Below are 15,222 nucleotides of genomic sequence, written 5' to 3' on the forward strand. Positions count from 1 at the left end.
ATCTATAGATGAGGAAGCCAAATGGAATTGGTTAGAGGGATAGAGGAGAATGAGTAGCCTTGATACTTTATGAAGTTCAGGGCTGATGATTTGCAATGATTCTCAACTTCAACAGGTTAAGGAAATTAACTGGAGATGGGGCGTTGTCATTAATACTGTATTTGAAGGGTACATTTTGAGCCTTAAGAGCAAGGAGAGGAGCCGTATTTCACAGAGAAAAAGAAGTGAATTGGTGGAAAGTGTTGTAGACACTAGCTACTAGTACATATGGCTGTTGAGCACTCAAAATATGGCTAATATTACTGAGGGGCTAAATTTCTAATTCTATTACTTTCCATCTAAATTTTACAGTCACATGTGGCTAGTGGCTACTGCATTGGATAGTACAATCCTAGATGTTTTAGTATTTGGGCAGAAGGAGTTGACTTTGGCACAGAGGGGCTTCTTAGAAAAGAAAGAAGAGAGAATGGGAATGAGAAAAGTGAAGTGTTAATCCTGGTAGCTCCTGACTTTCTCCATGTCCATGGCTGGTGAGATCAAGGATAGAGACCAGCAAGCCATGGCAGCTGAGCAAAATTTGAAATGTTATGTTAAATTCATTCTTTACGTTAATACTCTGTATCCTGGCAGGAACCATCCTGTAATACTTAAGTCTGGATCTTTATTGGAATGGGGTCAGGCATCATTGGTAATCTCAGAGTAAAGTGCTTGACATCTTAACTTTTTCCTCTTAATTTCTAAGAAAGAACCACAGGCTAATAATGTGTATTCTTTATTTCCTCGTTACCACTGTTGGAACGATGAACAAAACATGGCTAAACCCCAAGTTACCTGACGGGTGGCTTGCACCTGTTATTTTAGGCAGCCTTATCTCAGTTTCTTTTCCTTTCCTGTAGTATTGTTGGAATACTCCCCAACCTCAACATTGGGGTGGGGTAAAAAATATCAAAAGCAAAATCTGTTCTCCCTCGTTCCTTGAACTTTGAGGCTTTAAAGCTGATGTGGTTCCCTTTACTCTGAGCCCTTTCCTGTTACTGAATGAAACTGACCTAATTCAGACTATGAAGCCTAAGGATGTCCAGTATTCATGAGATAGTTCTCTAATTAATTAGGCAGGGCTAAAAGGAAGTGAGACCAAATGGACTCTCTGGGTTGCCTTTTTGGTTTGTTTTCTTTTGCTGTTATCAGGGAACCAAGAACTTTAATGAGCTGGTATCTGATCCTGAATTTTTAGTCACTAGAGATAGCAGAGTTAAAAACTTTACTTATTAAATAAGTTCCTTGTGAGAGAACAACCACATTTGTCTTTCTGACCTCATGCAATTCTAAGGGAACTGTGCATTCTGGGAATTAATCAAGCAATAAAATGCTCCCTCTTCTCTATTTATTTTTCCCCTAAATGGAACAAAACCCTCATTGACCAGACTGTTTTAAGGGATAAGATTCTGCTTACACCTTCGATCCAAGACAGCAGTGGGAGTCACACTAACTAACTTGGATATGGTTGCTATAGGGGAGTCAGGCTGCACATGGAAGCTATGTGTAAGGGGTTTCCCAGTGAATGTGACAGGTCCAATCCTAGGCCTCATGGAGTTTTTTTTGTTTAGTATAATGGGTTTTTTTTTATTTAGTCCAGGATAATCCTGGGGTGTACAGAACAATTCTACTTATTGCTGTCCCCTGCCCAGTAAATATCTGTATGGCCTTCTAGTTATTGTGACAATTAAAGCCTGCCTCCACACATTTCCAAATTGTCCTCTGGGGGGAGAGGAAGGGCAATATTACTCATATTGAGAACCATTGGCTTAGAGAGCAGTGCAATTTTAAAAGTTCATTCTAATTTCCGCCCCTTAAAATACAGCTATTGTTGCCCTAATCGGTTTGACTCAGTGGATAGAGCACCGGCCTACGAACTTGAAGGGTCCCGGGTTCAATTTCGGTCAAGGGCACATGCCTAGGTTGCGGGCTTGATCCCCTGTGTGGGGTGTGCAGGAGGCAGCTGATCAATGAGTTTCTTGCATCATTGATGTTTCTGTCTCTCCCTCTCCCTTTCTCTCTGAAATCAATAATAATAATAAAATACAGCTATTGTCCTGGATAGTGTGGCTCTGAGAGGTCACGGGTTCGATTCCCAAAAGGGGCACATGCCTGGGTTTCCGGCTCAATCCCCAGTGGTTGTACAGTGGGCAGCCAATAAATGGTTCTCTCTCATCAATGTTTCTCCCTCTCCCTTCTTTCTCTCTAAAAAAAATAAATAAAAATTTAAAAAGCTGTTATTTTGGGATATTCCATCTACGAGGATCTTCTTATACATATATGCTTGTTTTCTATTTTTTTTTAAATCTTCACCTGAGGATATGTTTTTATTGATTTTAAAAGGAAGGGGGAAATAAAAAATACCAAAGAAAAAGATAACAGTGAAAGGAACGGGGAGAGCCCGGCCGGCATGGCTCAGTGGCTGAGTTGATCTATGAACCAGGAGATCAGGGTTTGATTCCCTGTCAGGGCACATGCCCAGGTTGCAGGCTTGATTCCCCCGTGTGGCGTGTGCAGGAGGCAGCTAACCAATGATTCTCTCTCTCCATTTATGTTTCTCTCCTTCTCTGAAATAAAAAAGGAAGGGAGAAGGAGAAAGAGAAACATTGATCTGTTGCCTCTCATATGCACTCTGACTGAGAATTAAACACGAAACCTTTTGGTGTGTGGGACGATGCTCCAGCTAACTGAGCCACCCGTCCAGGGCTGTGCTTTTTGTTTTGATAGTGTATATAAAGTAGAAAGTATTATTGGAAGCATGAAAGTATCTTTTTCATATTGACATCTTTTTCATATTGACATCTTTTTTGTCTATTTTGGTTAATCCTCACCTGAGGATTTTTTTCTCCATTGCTATTCAGAGAGAGTGAAATGGTGGATGGGCAGGGGGTGGGGAGTAGAGAAAGAAACAGAAGCATTGATGTGAGAGAGACACATCGACTAGTTGCCTCCTGCACCGTCCTGTCCGAGGCGGGTGGGGGAGCGAACTCGAAACCCAGGTACTTGCCCTTGACCAGGAATCAAACCCCAGACAGACCCTTTGGTGCTCAGGCAGACACTAACCACTGAACGACACGGACCAGGGCTCATGGTGACATCTTTAGACAATTTTGAAACAGACTGTAAAACAGAAAGAAACTTTACATGAACTTCAGAGGCTGATACAAATTTCCATTACCCCTGTGCTGGACTTGGATTCTCCGTACCCCCTCTTTAAGGTGTGCTCCAAGTAGAAAATCCAGACAAAGCCAAGGGACTTGAGCACTTAACTACTTTTATCGGGAATGCTTGGGTTGTAGGAAACAGCAGCTAAAATAAATATGGGGTTTATATCTCATTGGTCAGAACTGGATCACATGACCGCCCTTAGCTGCAAGTGAATCTGAAAAAAAAAACTAGAATAGGATAGTCTTGATTGGCTTGTACCAGTAATTCAACTTCCCTGGCCCTGAGCACACTGTTAACTCTTAACAGGTTTGGGGTTTTTTTGTTTGTTTTTTCGTTTTTAAAAAGGGGGAAGTTGGATTTTGATTGAATAAGCCATTATGATAGTTCTATTCCAGTGCCTACAACAAGAAGCATTAGAAAGTGTAGGATTGAGTGGGTATAGGGATATTTGTCCCAATCTACCATTCATAATGGTGTATTAAATGCTTTTACAGAAAAATGTTCAACTGTTCACTTGGTCCTTCCAAACCTCATTATTATAAATGTATTTCTTATACTTGAGCTGTATTCCTTTCTCTGCCCTGTTTTACTTGTCTCCGTTTCTCAACCCAGGGAATATATACTATGAATGTGTTTTTTCCCCTCATAATGTTGTCCTTCCAACTTGTTGGTCTGAGTGTTTTATTTTACTCCTCTGTTGGTCTTTCCATCAACTGACGACTCTTATTGCCCTCCGTCTGAACCGTCCTTGCATCCATTCTGCCTTACAGATGCATGTCATGTGTGCCAGCTAGTTGAAAGTCTCAGATTTACACCTGGTACTCTACTAACCTTCCCTTTTTCTCTTTCTCCTCCTCTTCTCCCCTCCTCTTGTTTTCTCTCCTTCCTGTCGCTGCTGCAGAGCGTCTCTACAGCCAACTTGAGCGAAACCGCCTGCTTTCTAATGAGCTGAAGCTAACGCTGCATGATCTGTGTGACTGATGGCAGGGCTCCCTGATGCCCATTAAATCGAGCTTATTGCTCACACCACTGACCTGGACCCCAGCAAAAAGCTGATTGTCTTTTTAAAATTTACTAAGTTGCCCTAAGCACATTGCTTTTTAATTGGGGCGGTTAGAATATTGTTGACTTCCTGTATAGTAGGAATGTTTAATACTGCATTTCTTCTATCCCTTTTCAAGAGGTTGTGGGTGATGAAGGGAGGGGCCTGAGAGGTTATAGTGAGAAAACTTGGGAGAGTTTTCTGCTTTCCACCTTTACTTGCTGCTCTTTCTCTTGTGCACTGACTGTAGGATACTTTCCCTTGCATGGATGTTTTCTAACAATAAAAGGAATGACTTGACAAGATGTTGTAACTGCTTTTATCTGCAGGCCCAGCGATGGGCCCTTCTGACTGGATGCAAAAAAAGGGAAGGGAGAGAAAAGGGTGTGGGATATTAATAGGTCTGTGCGCCATCACCTTCCCTGAGTTAAAGATTTGAGTATTTTCCCACCTCCCTAGAGCAGTCAGAGAGGTTTGCTTTCTGGGCAGATTAGATTCTCTTTGATGTCCAGCTGCTAGTTTTCTTCCTGACATTTTTCGTGTTGCTTTTTCCTGGTTTTATGTTTAATTTTAACTAACTGTGTCACAAGCTAGTTCTGAATAAACACTGCAAAAATCTTAAGGTTTTGCTTACACGTGTATGTTTGATAGTATTCTTGGCTTTATTTTCTTTACAGAGTATTTTACTTAACTGTGGGGGTTCTTTTATTTATCCCACCAATTATTTCCTCTCTAGCTCATGAGAATCTCCCTGTACTCTTTTCAAGTTGAGATCCTAATGTTTCTGTGGTAGAAATATACCCATCCTTATTCTCACTGGTCAAACCTCAGTGAGCCATTGTTCTCTGGGCAAAGCCTCAAGGAGTTGATGGTGATGTTTAAGGCTGCCTCCTTTTGGGGACTGAAAGCTATAAGGCTTGGTTGGGGGTGGGAAGTAGAGGAAATGACTGATAAGGTTCCCAACTCCCCCAGAAGTACAGCAGCGCCTGCAACTTCAGTAGGCAAGCCAGAGGCCCTGCAAAACCAAGTGATGTAATAGCTCGCTTCTGTGGCTGAGAAGGCAACTGCTTTATTAGTCTGCAGCTTCCCTGCAACAGGAGCAATTCTCAGAGTGGGTAGACCTTGAAATTTACTTCTGGTTTTTAATGTCTCTTCCTTTACCCCCATTAGATAAACTGAAATGCACCAAAGAGGAACACCTCTGTACACAAAGGATGCTGGACCAGACTCTGCTTGACCTGAATGAGATGTAGAGCCACCCAGTCCCGCCCTGCCGCTGCTCCTCCCTCTGACCCTGACTCCGCCTGAGGCCAGCCTGCTTGAAGCTGACCTTTAAACTGAGGGCTGATCTTTAACTGGAAGGCTGCTTTCTCCTTTCACTGCCCCCCTACCCCCGCGTCTTTTTCGCCAAACTGTCTCTGCCTCCCCTCAGAGATTTTGATTGGGCTAGAGGCTGAGCACCTTTGGGAACAACATTTAAGGGAATGTGAGCACAATGCAAAGTGTCTTTAAAAGCATGTTGTGATGTACACATTTTGTAATTACCTTTTTTGTTGTTGATGTGGCAACCATTTGTAAAACATTCCAAATAATTCCACAGTTCTCAAGCAGCAGTCTAATCCCTTTCTCACTTTTAGGAGGTAATTTTTCAGCTTAGTCCATATTGCCCTCTCCATAGAGGAGGGAAGGAGGTATGGGCCTGCCTTACTGAGAGCCAGATAGAGCCCAGAGAGAGGCTCCTCTGTGGGGAGTCACTCCTTTGTGCAGAGTGCTGCCAAATTGAAAAGGTGATTCCAGGAGGAGATAGCTCCCCCTCCCCCCAAAAAAAAGTGATGTTTAGGTTTCAGCTTTTAAGGCATCTTTGGGCAATTTTTTCATCAGAAGTGACCAAATTAAAATGGTGAGACCTCTCTGTCAGAGACCAAATTCAGTCCCATCTCTACCCTTTCCCCAGTGGTTCTCAAAATGGATCATGTGCCCCTTACGTTGAAGTGACCAATTATTTGCTCTCCTGCCTCCTTGAAAGAAAGAAAATTATGTTTTTGCCACTGATTTAGCCAAATGGAACTCATCTCATTACCCTCCTCTGGGTCTGAAGCTGCTGTCTCTAAAAGTGCCATCTCATTGTGCTTTGTACCAGTTAGTGCTGGAGAAATCTTGAATAGTTTATGTACAAAACTTTTTAAATTTTGTATTATTTTGAAACTTTGCTTCTTTGAGGTTGGGACACACTGGCCACACTGGCTGTGAGAGCTCGCTACGGTCTGGGCTGGCAGTGTGCTGATCTTTAAGTTTCTTTCCCTACCTAATGCCCGTTTTTAGTGAGGTTTCCTTGAAGTCTGTTAGGTGCGCATCCTGCAGCTTAATGGCTTAAAATGTACTCTCCTTTGGTGTGGTCCCTTTGGGGGCCAATTGGGAGAAAGAGAAACCAATAGTGCAACTGTTTTGATACTGAAAATTGAACAAGTATCTTTTTAAAATAAAGAACCAGTCCCTCCAACCTTCAGACCTACTTGACTTTTTTTTTTTTTTTTTAATAATCCAAGTGTGCTTTCTCCACAGGAACTGAGGTTTGGGCTAAAAATGTAGGTGGTAGCGCCGAAGCCGGTTTGGCTCAGTGGATAGAGCGTAGGCCTGCGGACTGGGGTGTCCCGGGTTCGATTCCGGTCAAGGGCGTGTACCTTGGTTGCGGGCGCATCCCCAGTGGGAGGTGTGCAGGAGGCAGCTGATGGATGTTTCTCTCTCATCGATGTTTCTGACTCTCTATCCCTCTCCCTTCCTCTCTGTAAAAAATCAATAAAATATATAAAAAAAAAAAAATGTAGGTGGTAGCAACAGGACATAGCATACCAAAACGGGGTTCAAAACTCAGCTCTGAGTTCCTAGTTGTTATGTCCTGATACAACAACGGTAAAACAAAGATAACATGTATTACCAGGTAAAGGGAAATTTTGAAAAAAATCATGTGCCAGTCCTTTTTTGTTGTTGTTAATCCTCACCTGAATATATTTTTTTCCATTGATTTTTTTTAAATTTTATTTTATTGCTTGAAGTATTATAAAGAGTAGTACATATGTCTCCTTTTTTTCCCCATTGACCTTCCCCCGGCTACCCCTACCCCCCATTATCTTGCATCCATTGGTTATGTTTAGATGCATGCATACAAGTCCTTTGGTTGATCTCTTACGTCCCCCCCAGCCTTCCCACTGTGTTTTTTTTTTTTTTTTATTGATTTCAGAGAGAGAGAGAGATAGAAACATCAACAATGAGAGAGAGTCATCGATTGGCTGCCTCCTGCACGACCTAACTGGGGATCGAGCCCACAACCCGGGCATGTGCCCCTGACCGGAATCGAACCTGGGACCCTTCAGTCCGCAGGCCAATGCTCTATCCACCCAGCCAAACCGGGTAGGGCCCCACTGTGGTTTGATAGTCTGTTCAGTGCTGCTCTGCCTCTGTATCTATTTTTGTTCATCAGTTTATAATGTTCTTTATTATCCACTAGAGGCCCAGTGTACGAATTCGTGCACCAGTGGGGTCCCTCGGCCTGGCCTGCAGGATCGGGCTTAAACTGGCTCTCCAACATCTCCCAAGGGGTCCTGGATTGCGAGAGGGTGCAGGCCAGGCCGAGGGACCCCACTGGTGCACTATCGGGGTGGGAGGTTGGCCAGCCAGGGAGGGACCGTGGGGAGCTTCAGGGCATGTCTGGCCTGTCTCACTCAGTCCTGATTGGCCGGACCCCAGCAGCAAGCTAACCTACCGGTTGGAGCATCTGTCCCCTGGTGGTCAGTGCACGTCATAGGGACTGGTTGACCGGTCGACTGTCTGCCCCCTGGTGGTTAGTGCACGTCATAGTGAGCAGTTGAGCGGCCTTAGCATATTAGCATAGTATGCTTTAATTGGTTGAACAGTAGACCAGACACCATATTAGGCTTTTATTATATAGGATAAATGAGAAAAATATGGAATGCTTCACAAATTTGCGTGTCATCCTTGCACAGGGGCCATACTAATCTCTATATCGTTCCAATTTTAGTATATGTGCTGCCGAAGCGAGCACTCCATTGATTTTTTTATTTTATTTTTTTAAGTATATTTTATTGCTTTTTTACAGAGAGGAAGGGAGAGGGATAGAGAGTTATAAACATCGATGAGAGAGAAACATCGATCAGCTGCCTCCTGCACACCTCCCACTGGGGATGTGCCTGCAACCAAGGTACATGCCCTTGACCGGAATCGAACCTGGGACCCTTCAGTCCGCAGGCGGATGCTCTATCCACTGAGCCAAACCGGTCAGGGCCTCCATTGATTTTTTTAGAGAGAGTGGAAGGGGGGTGGAGAGAGAAACATTGATGTGAGAGAAAGGCATATCGATTGGTTGCCTCCTGCACGTGCCCTTAACCTGGAATGGAACCTGAAACCCTTAACAAGAAGTGCTCTTAGCCCAACTGGTGTGCCTCAGTGGTTGAGCCTCGACCTATGAACCAGGAGGTCACAGTTCTATTGTGGGTCAGGGCACATGCCCAGGTTTCGGGCTCAATCCCCAGTGTGGGGCGTGCAGAAGGCAGCCAATCAATGATTCTCATCATTGATGTTTCTCTCCCTCTCCCTTTCTGAAATCAATAATATATATATTTTTTTTAAAAGAAGTGCTCTTAATATTTGCTTAGACTCGCAGGGGTCCTCAAACTTTTTATTTATTTTTTATTATTTTTTTAAAAAATATTTTATTGATATTTTTACAGAGAGGAAGGGAGAGGGATAGAGAGCTAGAAACATCGATGAGAGAGAAACATTGATCAGCTGCCTCCTGCACACCTCCCACTGGGGATGTGCCCGCAACCAAGGTACATGCCTTTGACCGGAATCGAACCCGGGACCCTTCAGTCCTCAGGCCGATGCTCTATCCACTGAACCAAACTGGTTTTGGCCTCAAACTTTTTAAACGGGGGGCCAGTTCACTGTCCCTCAGACCGTTGGAGGGCCGGACTATAGTTTAAAAAAAAAAACTGAACAAATTCCTATGCGCACTGCGGGCCTGGGAGGAGTCGGCTGCTAAGCAGGACAGGCAGCGGCACCCGGCGGGCCGGATAAATGTCCTCGGCGGGCCGCGGGCACGGGCCGTAGTTTGAGGATCCCTGGTTGTGTGAGTGGATAGCTTTCAAAGTTGCCTTTGACACACCAGTGCCTGGCATTCCCTGCACCCTGGCCATGAGGCCGGACATGAAGCCGACATACTAGTAAAAATGACACAGCTCCCTTGACAACGAACAGCTCTAGCTGTTTATACTTAAGACTGGAAATTTTTCCATTAATAGGCACGGATTAATGCATAGAAATTACTGCCCTCCCCCCAAAAAAATTACTGCCCTTCCCCCCAAAAAAGTTGGAGGTCCCTGACCGGTTTGGCTCAGTGGATAGAGCGTCGGCCTGTGGACTGAAGGGTCCCGGGTTCTATTCCGGTCAAGGGCATGTACCTTGGTTGTGGGCACATCCCCAGTAGGGGGTGTGCAGGAGGCAGCTGATCAATGTTTCTCTCTCATTGATGTTTCTCTCTCTCCCTCTCCCTTCCTCTCTGTAAAAAATCAATAAAATATATTTTTAAAAAAGTTGGAGGTGGGGTGGGGTTAGGGGCCAAATAACAAGGTAGGCAATAGAATTAAACTGGGAGAAAGTTTTTTGACTTTTTGATTTTTATTTATTAACAAGATCTGCCCTGCAATATTTAAGTGGGCAACTGGATTTGTGCCTAAAGTTTCCATAATGTTGGTTTGCTGGAGCGTTGAATAAAGGTGTCCCCACAATTCCGAGCCAGGCGGCCCCGCCTCCCGCTGGCATTCTGCGCGAGGATTGGCTGGTGGGGCCGGACTGCCGAGGTGAGGGAACCTGAGTCCACAGGCGCCATGACCGGCTCCGGAGCACCAGGGCCCACAGGCCCGATCCTGGCTTCCCGTTCGCCCCAACACCGCCTCCTGCTGCTGCTGCTGCTGCTGGTGTTGTCTGGGGCCCTGGCCAACAAGCTGAAGGTGCCGCAGGTGCTGCTGCCCTTCAGCCGCGAGTCCAGCCGCGTGCCCTTCCTGCTGGAGGCACAGCGGGGCTGCTACACTTGGTGAGGGGTTGGGGTCGCTGGGTCTGCACCCCACTCCACCCAGCGAGGATGGGCGAGGCTCACCCGTGTCAGAGGCCACGGGAAGGCTGTGTACCCACTTGGTGACTTTTCCGGAGGGAGGCATGTGGGGTGTTGGTGGGAGTGGAGTGGCCAGATTCCGGTGTGGCCTACCCTCGCGTGGGAGACCCCTAGGCTACGTGGGACACGGCTCTTATCTGAGACATGCCCAGGATGTGACACTGGCCGTGTGTGTGTGTGTGTGTGTGTGTGTGTGTGACACTGGCCGTGTGTGTGTGTGTGTGTGTGTGTGTGTGTGTGTGTGACACTGGCCGTGTGTGTGTGTGTGTGTGTGACACTGACCGTGTGTGTGTGTGTGTGTGTGTGTGTGTGTGTGTGTGTGTGACACTGGCCGTGTGTGTGTGTGTGTGTGTGTGTGTGTGTGAGTGACACTGGCCGTGTGTGTGTGTGTGTGTGTGTGAGAGAGAGAGAGACACTGGCCGTGTGTGTGTGTGTGTGAGAGAGAGAGACACTGGCCGTGTGTGTGTGTGTGTGTGTGTGTGTGTGTGTGTGTGAGAGAGAGAGAGAGAGACACTGGCTGTGTGTGTGAGTGACACTGGCCGTGTGTGTGTGTGTGTGTGTGTGTGTGACACTGACCGTGTGTGTGTGTGTGTGTGTGTGTGTATGTGTGTGAGAGAGACACTGGCCGTGTGTGTGTGTGTATGTGTGTGTGTGTGACACTGACCGTGTGTGTGTGTGTGTGTGTTGGGGGGGTGGTCACTGCACTGTGGGAGTGGCCATTAGAGCTCACGGAAGCCCTGTGTGCGAGGTCGCTGGTATTGGGGCTAACCAACGTGGGGACCCCCAAGGGTACACAGCTAGAGTGAGAAAGGCCGGAGGGAATTTACTTCGGAGCAGAGGCTTGGAGTGTGAGCGTGCCCACTAACTAACTAAGGTGGGGTTTTACGTGTGAAGGCATCTCAAAACATAAACTATTGTGTACTTAACTAAGCACGTTGCATGTATTAACTCAATTTTTATAGTCTTGTGAAGTGAGTACGATTAGTCCTATTTTACAGATGAGGAAACTGAGGCCCAGAGACCGCGAAGTACAAACTTCTTGCAATATGAAAGATCCATTGTGGGTGGAGATGAGATCTGCTGTTTTCCCCTTATAGGATGGTGCCCTCCTGAACGGGGAGGACAAGGGTACTCAACTCTAAGGGGATGACTTTCTGACTAAGGATGGAAAGACATGATTTCCTTGGGTGGGAAGACTCAATGGTAGGTTGTGAGGTTACCCAAGGTGTGAGGGAACCTAACTGAAGTGGGCTTCAAAGTCTCCGGGGTTCATCCTAAAAGGAGTGGATTTCCATTTACCAGCTCCTAAGACAGGGGTGGGGAACCTTTTTTCTGCCGAAGGTCATTTGGATATTTATGACATCATTCGTGGGCCATACAAAATTATCAACAGCCTGCCTGGTGTGGCTCAGCAGTTGAGCAGGGACCTATGAACCAGGAAGTGGCGTTTGGATTCCTGGTCAGGGCACATGCCGGGGTTGCTCTCCTTCTCCCTTCCTCTCTGAAATCAATAAAAATAAAATTTAAAAAAATTAGCTTACTATATTTGGTCAAACATTTAATTAACTCAGCCCTAATGCCTTGTCAGGGCCACACCAAAGTATTGCATGGGCCTTATACAGGCCTCGGGCCAGACGTTCCCCACCCCTGTCCTAAGAGCACTAAGGTTTGTTTAGAACCGTGGTCGGCAAACTATAGCTCGTGAGCCACATGCGGCTCTTTGGCCCCTTGAGTGTGGCTCTTCCACAAAATACCATGGCCTGGGCGAGTCTATTTTGAAGAAGTGGCATTAGAAGTTTAAGTTTAAAAAATTTGGCTCTCAAAAGAAATTTCAATTGTTGTACTGTTGATATTTGGCTCTGTTGACTAATGAGTTTGCCGACCACTGGTTTAGAGTATAAGAAGTTCACATCCCATTTCATGAGGAAGTATAAGGGAAGTATAATTGTAAGATAACCCAGTGTGGTGTATTTCCCGATTGAGAGGATGATGCAAGGAATCTTTCCAGCATTGAAAGCCATTCCATCCATCCAGAAATATTAATGACTTTTTTTTAAGTGAGCTCAGACCTCAGAATTTCGGCAACTTTTCCATCAGCAACCCAGTTTCTAGAACTGAAGGAAACTCATTTCTGAGAGTATAAGAAAACCACTTCTCTCATTATTGGAAACACATCAATCCTATTTTTACATGCCAAGGGAAGAATGTAGCAATCTAATTTTAAATATTGAGGAAGGAATGTAATTTTGCACATGGGATTATTGGGAACGGTTCTGATCAGTCTCTCCCACTTAAATCTTAAAAAAAAAAATTTTTTTTTTTATTGATTTCAGAGAGGAAGGGATAGGGAGAGAGATAGGAACATCAGTGATGAGAGAGAATCGTCGATTGGCTCCCTTATTAATGCACACCCCTCACTGGGGATCAAACCCACAACCTGGGCATTTACCCTGACCGGGAATCAAACCGTGACCTTCTGGTTCATAGGTCGATGCTCAACTGCTGAGCCACACAGGCTGAGCCAGTCTCTCCCACTTAAATCTTGTTTCCTAAATAATGTTTCTATTTTGAAGAGTGTCATTTAAATACACCTGGTAGTATGTAATAATGGGCAAAATAAAAGAATTTGTGTTCCACCAAAAGTTAACCCACTTATTCTTATTTCATACTCTTAAGCATTTTATTCTGGCAGGCATTCCACCCATCCTGATGTAGTAACTGTTGAGCCTTTATATGAAAACGACATCTTATGTTCCCAAAAAGCTGTACTTTTTGCTGAATCTACCCAACCTATACGCCTCAGCAGTATTATTCTTGCTCAAGAGATAGGTATGTTGAGAGAAAACACACTATGTAACAGTAAAATAATTGTGGCATCCTATTCTGTGACTTTTTTTTTTTTTTGTATATTCAGCACCTGGCATGGTACCTGATACAAGAGGGAAAGAATTACTTATCAGAAGTAGCTTAAGTGTTAAGGTCTGAGCTTGGTCTTGAGTAAGGCCAAAGGCAGTCGTATAAAGACTAGTACTTCTCAAAGTGTGGTCGGTGAACCTATACCATTAGCATCACCTGGAGCTTGTTAGAGGTTTTGTTTGTTTGTTTTTAGAGAAGGAGGGAGAGAGAGAAAAAAACACACACGGGCCGAAACCGATTTGGCTCAGTGGATGGAGCGTCAGCCTGCGGACTGAAGGGTCCCAGGTTCGATTCCAGTCAAGGGCATGTGCCTTGGTTGCGGGCACATCCCCAGTAGAAGGTGTGCAGGAGGCAGCTTATCGATGTTTCTCTCTCATCGATGTTTCTAACTCTCTATCCCTCTCCCTTCCTCTCTGTAAAAAATCAATAAAATATTTTAAAAAAAACAACAACAACACACACACGGAAACATGGAAGTGGTAAGAGAAGCATCAGTTGGTTGCCTTATGCACGTGCCCCCACCGGGGATAGAACCAGCAACCTAGGTATGTGCCTTGACCAGAACCGAACAGGTGATCTTCCAGTGCACGGGACAACGCTCCAAGCAACTGAGCCACACTGGCCAGGGGAGAAATGTAAATTCTTAGGCCCCATCTCAGTTCTGCTCTATCAGAATGTCTGGGGTGGGCCCAAAACAAGCTTTCTGGGTGATTCTCATCCATACTGAAGTTTGGGAAGTGCTGCAGGCTGTTTAAACTAGCTCAAGAAACGCTATTTGTATCCAAAATCAGAGCAGGCTCTTTGTGTTCCTGAGTTTCTGGCATTTCATTGCCGTATTGGTAGGCCAGAAGTATCTGTATGGCTCTTAACTATGATAAGTGATATATCAATGCTATGTTATTAAAGAGAAGTTCAAGTTGCTTGGTATACCATATTTCATATATTTGAATATACCATCTACTATAAAGCTATTTTTGTGTACCACTATTATTTTATGTACCACTAAGAAAGAAAAATATTGACAAACATTGCTTTTCTTTTTAAAAAAATATATTTTATTGATTTTTTTACAGAGAGAAAAGGAGAGGAATAGAGAGTTAGAAACATCGATCAGAGAGAAACATCAATCAGCTGCCTCCTGCACACTGCCCACCGGGGATGCGCCCACAACCAAGGCACATGCCCCTGACTGGAATCAAACCCGGGACCCCTCAGTCTGCAGGCTGACGCTCTATCCACTGAGCCAAATCGTCCAGGGCTCTTTTCTTTTTTTTTTTTTTTTAATATATTTTATTGTTTTTTTACAGAGAGGAAGGGAGAGGGATAGAGAGTTAGAAACATCGATCAGCTGCCTCCTGCACACCTTCTACTGGGGATGTGCCCGCAACTAAGGTACATGCCCTTGACCGGAATTGAACCTGGGACCCTTCAGTTCGCAGGCTGATGCTCTATCCACTGAGCCAAACCGGTCAGGGCAAACAATGCTTTTCTTTTCTTTTCTTTTTTGTTATTCCTCACCCGAGGATATTTTTTCCAGAGAGTGGAAAGGAGGGGGAGAGACAGAGAGAGAGAAACATCGATGTGAGAGAGACACATTGATTGGCTGCCTCCTGCACTCGCTCCTCAGGTCGTGGGATCGAGCCTGCAACTGAGGTAGTGCCCTTGACTGGAATCGAACCCAGAACCCTTCAGTCTGTGGACTGACTCTCTATCCAATGAGCGAAACTGGCTAGGGCCAAGCTATGCTTTTCTTCATTTAGAATTTATATCTACTGAAGAACTCTTTGTCTTAGTTAGATGGTTATTTTTATTGTACATCACTATCATGTCTAATAAAAAAGAATCCTATGCTGAAACCGGTTTGGCTCAGTGG

At 44.9% G+C, this 15,222-nt stretch overlaps 1 protein-coding gene across 12 annotated transcripts in view; it reads left to right on the plus strand.

The window, feature by feature from the left end:
* Positions 1 to 7,033, plus strand: part of TPM3 (tropomyosin 3) — a gene marked incomplete at its 5' end in the record, with an annotated part of 31,389 nt that extends 24,356 nt beyond the window's left edge. For 4 of the 12 annotated variants that reach the window (XM_080648696.1, XM_080648697.1, XM_080648691.1 and 1 more), the window contains one exon: positions 5,417 to 7,033. In XM_080648696.1, coding sequence (XP_080504822.1) covers positions 5,417 to 5,499 — 83 coding nt within the window. In that variant the 3' untranslated portion in view covers positions 5,500 to 7,033. Of the gene's footprint in view, positions 1 to 4,105 lie in introns of all 12 variants that reach the window. The other 8 variants (XM_080648698.1, XM_080648701.1, XM_080648695.1 and 5 more) reach the window with 5 other exon arrangements.
* Positions 7,034 to 15,222: the final 8,189 nt, after the last annotated feature.

This window comes from Plecotus auritus, assembly GCF_963455305.1.
Source record: "Plecotus auritus genome assembly, chromosome: 12".
Classification (NCBI taxonomy): domain Eukaryota; kingdom Metazoa; phylum Chordata; class Mammalia; order Chiroptera; family Vespertilionidae; genus Plecotus; species Plecotus auritus.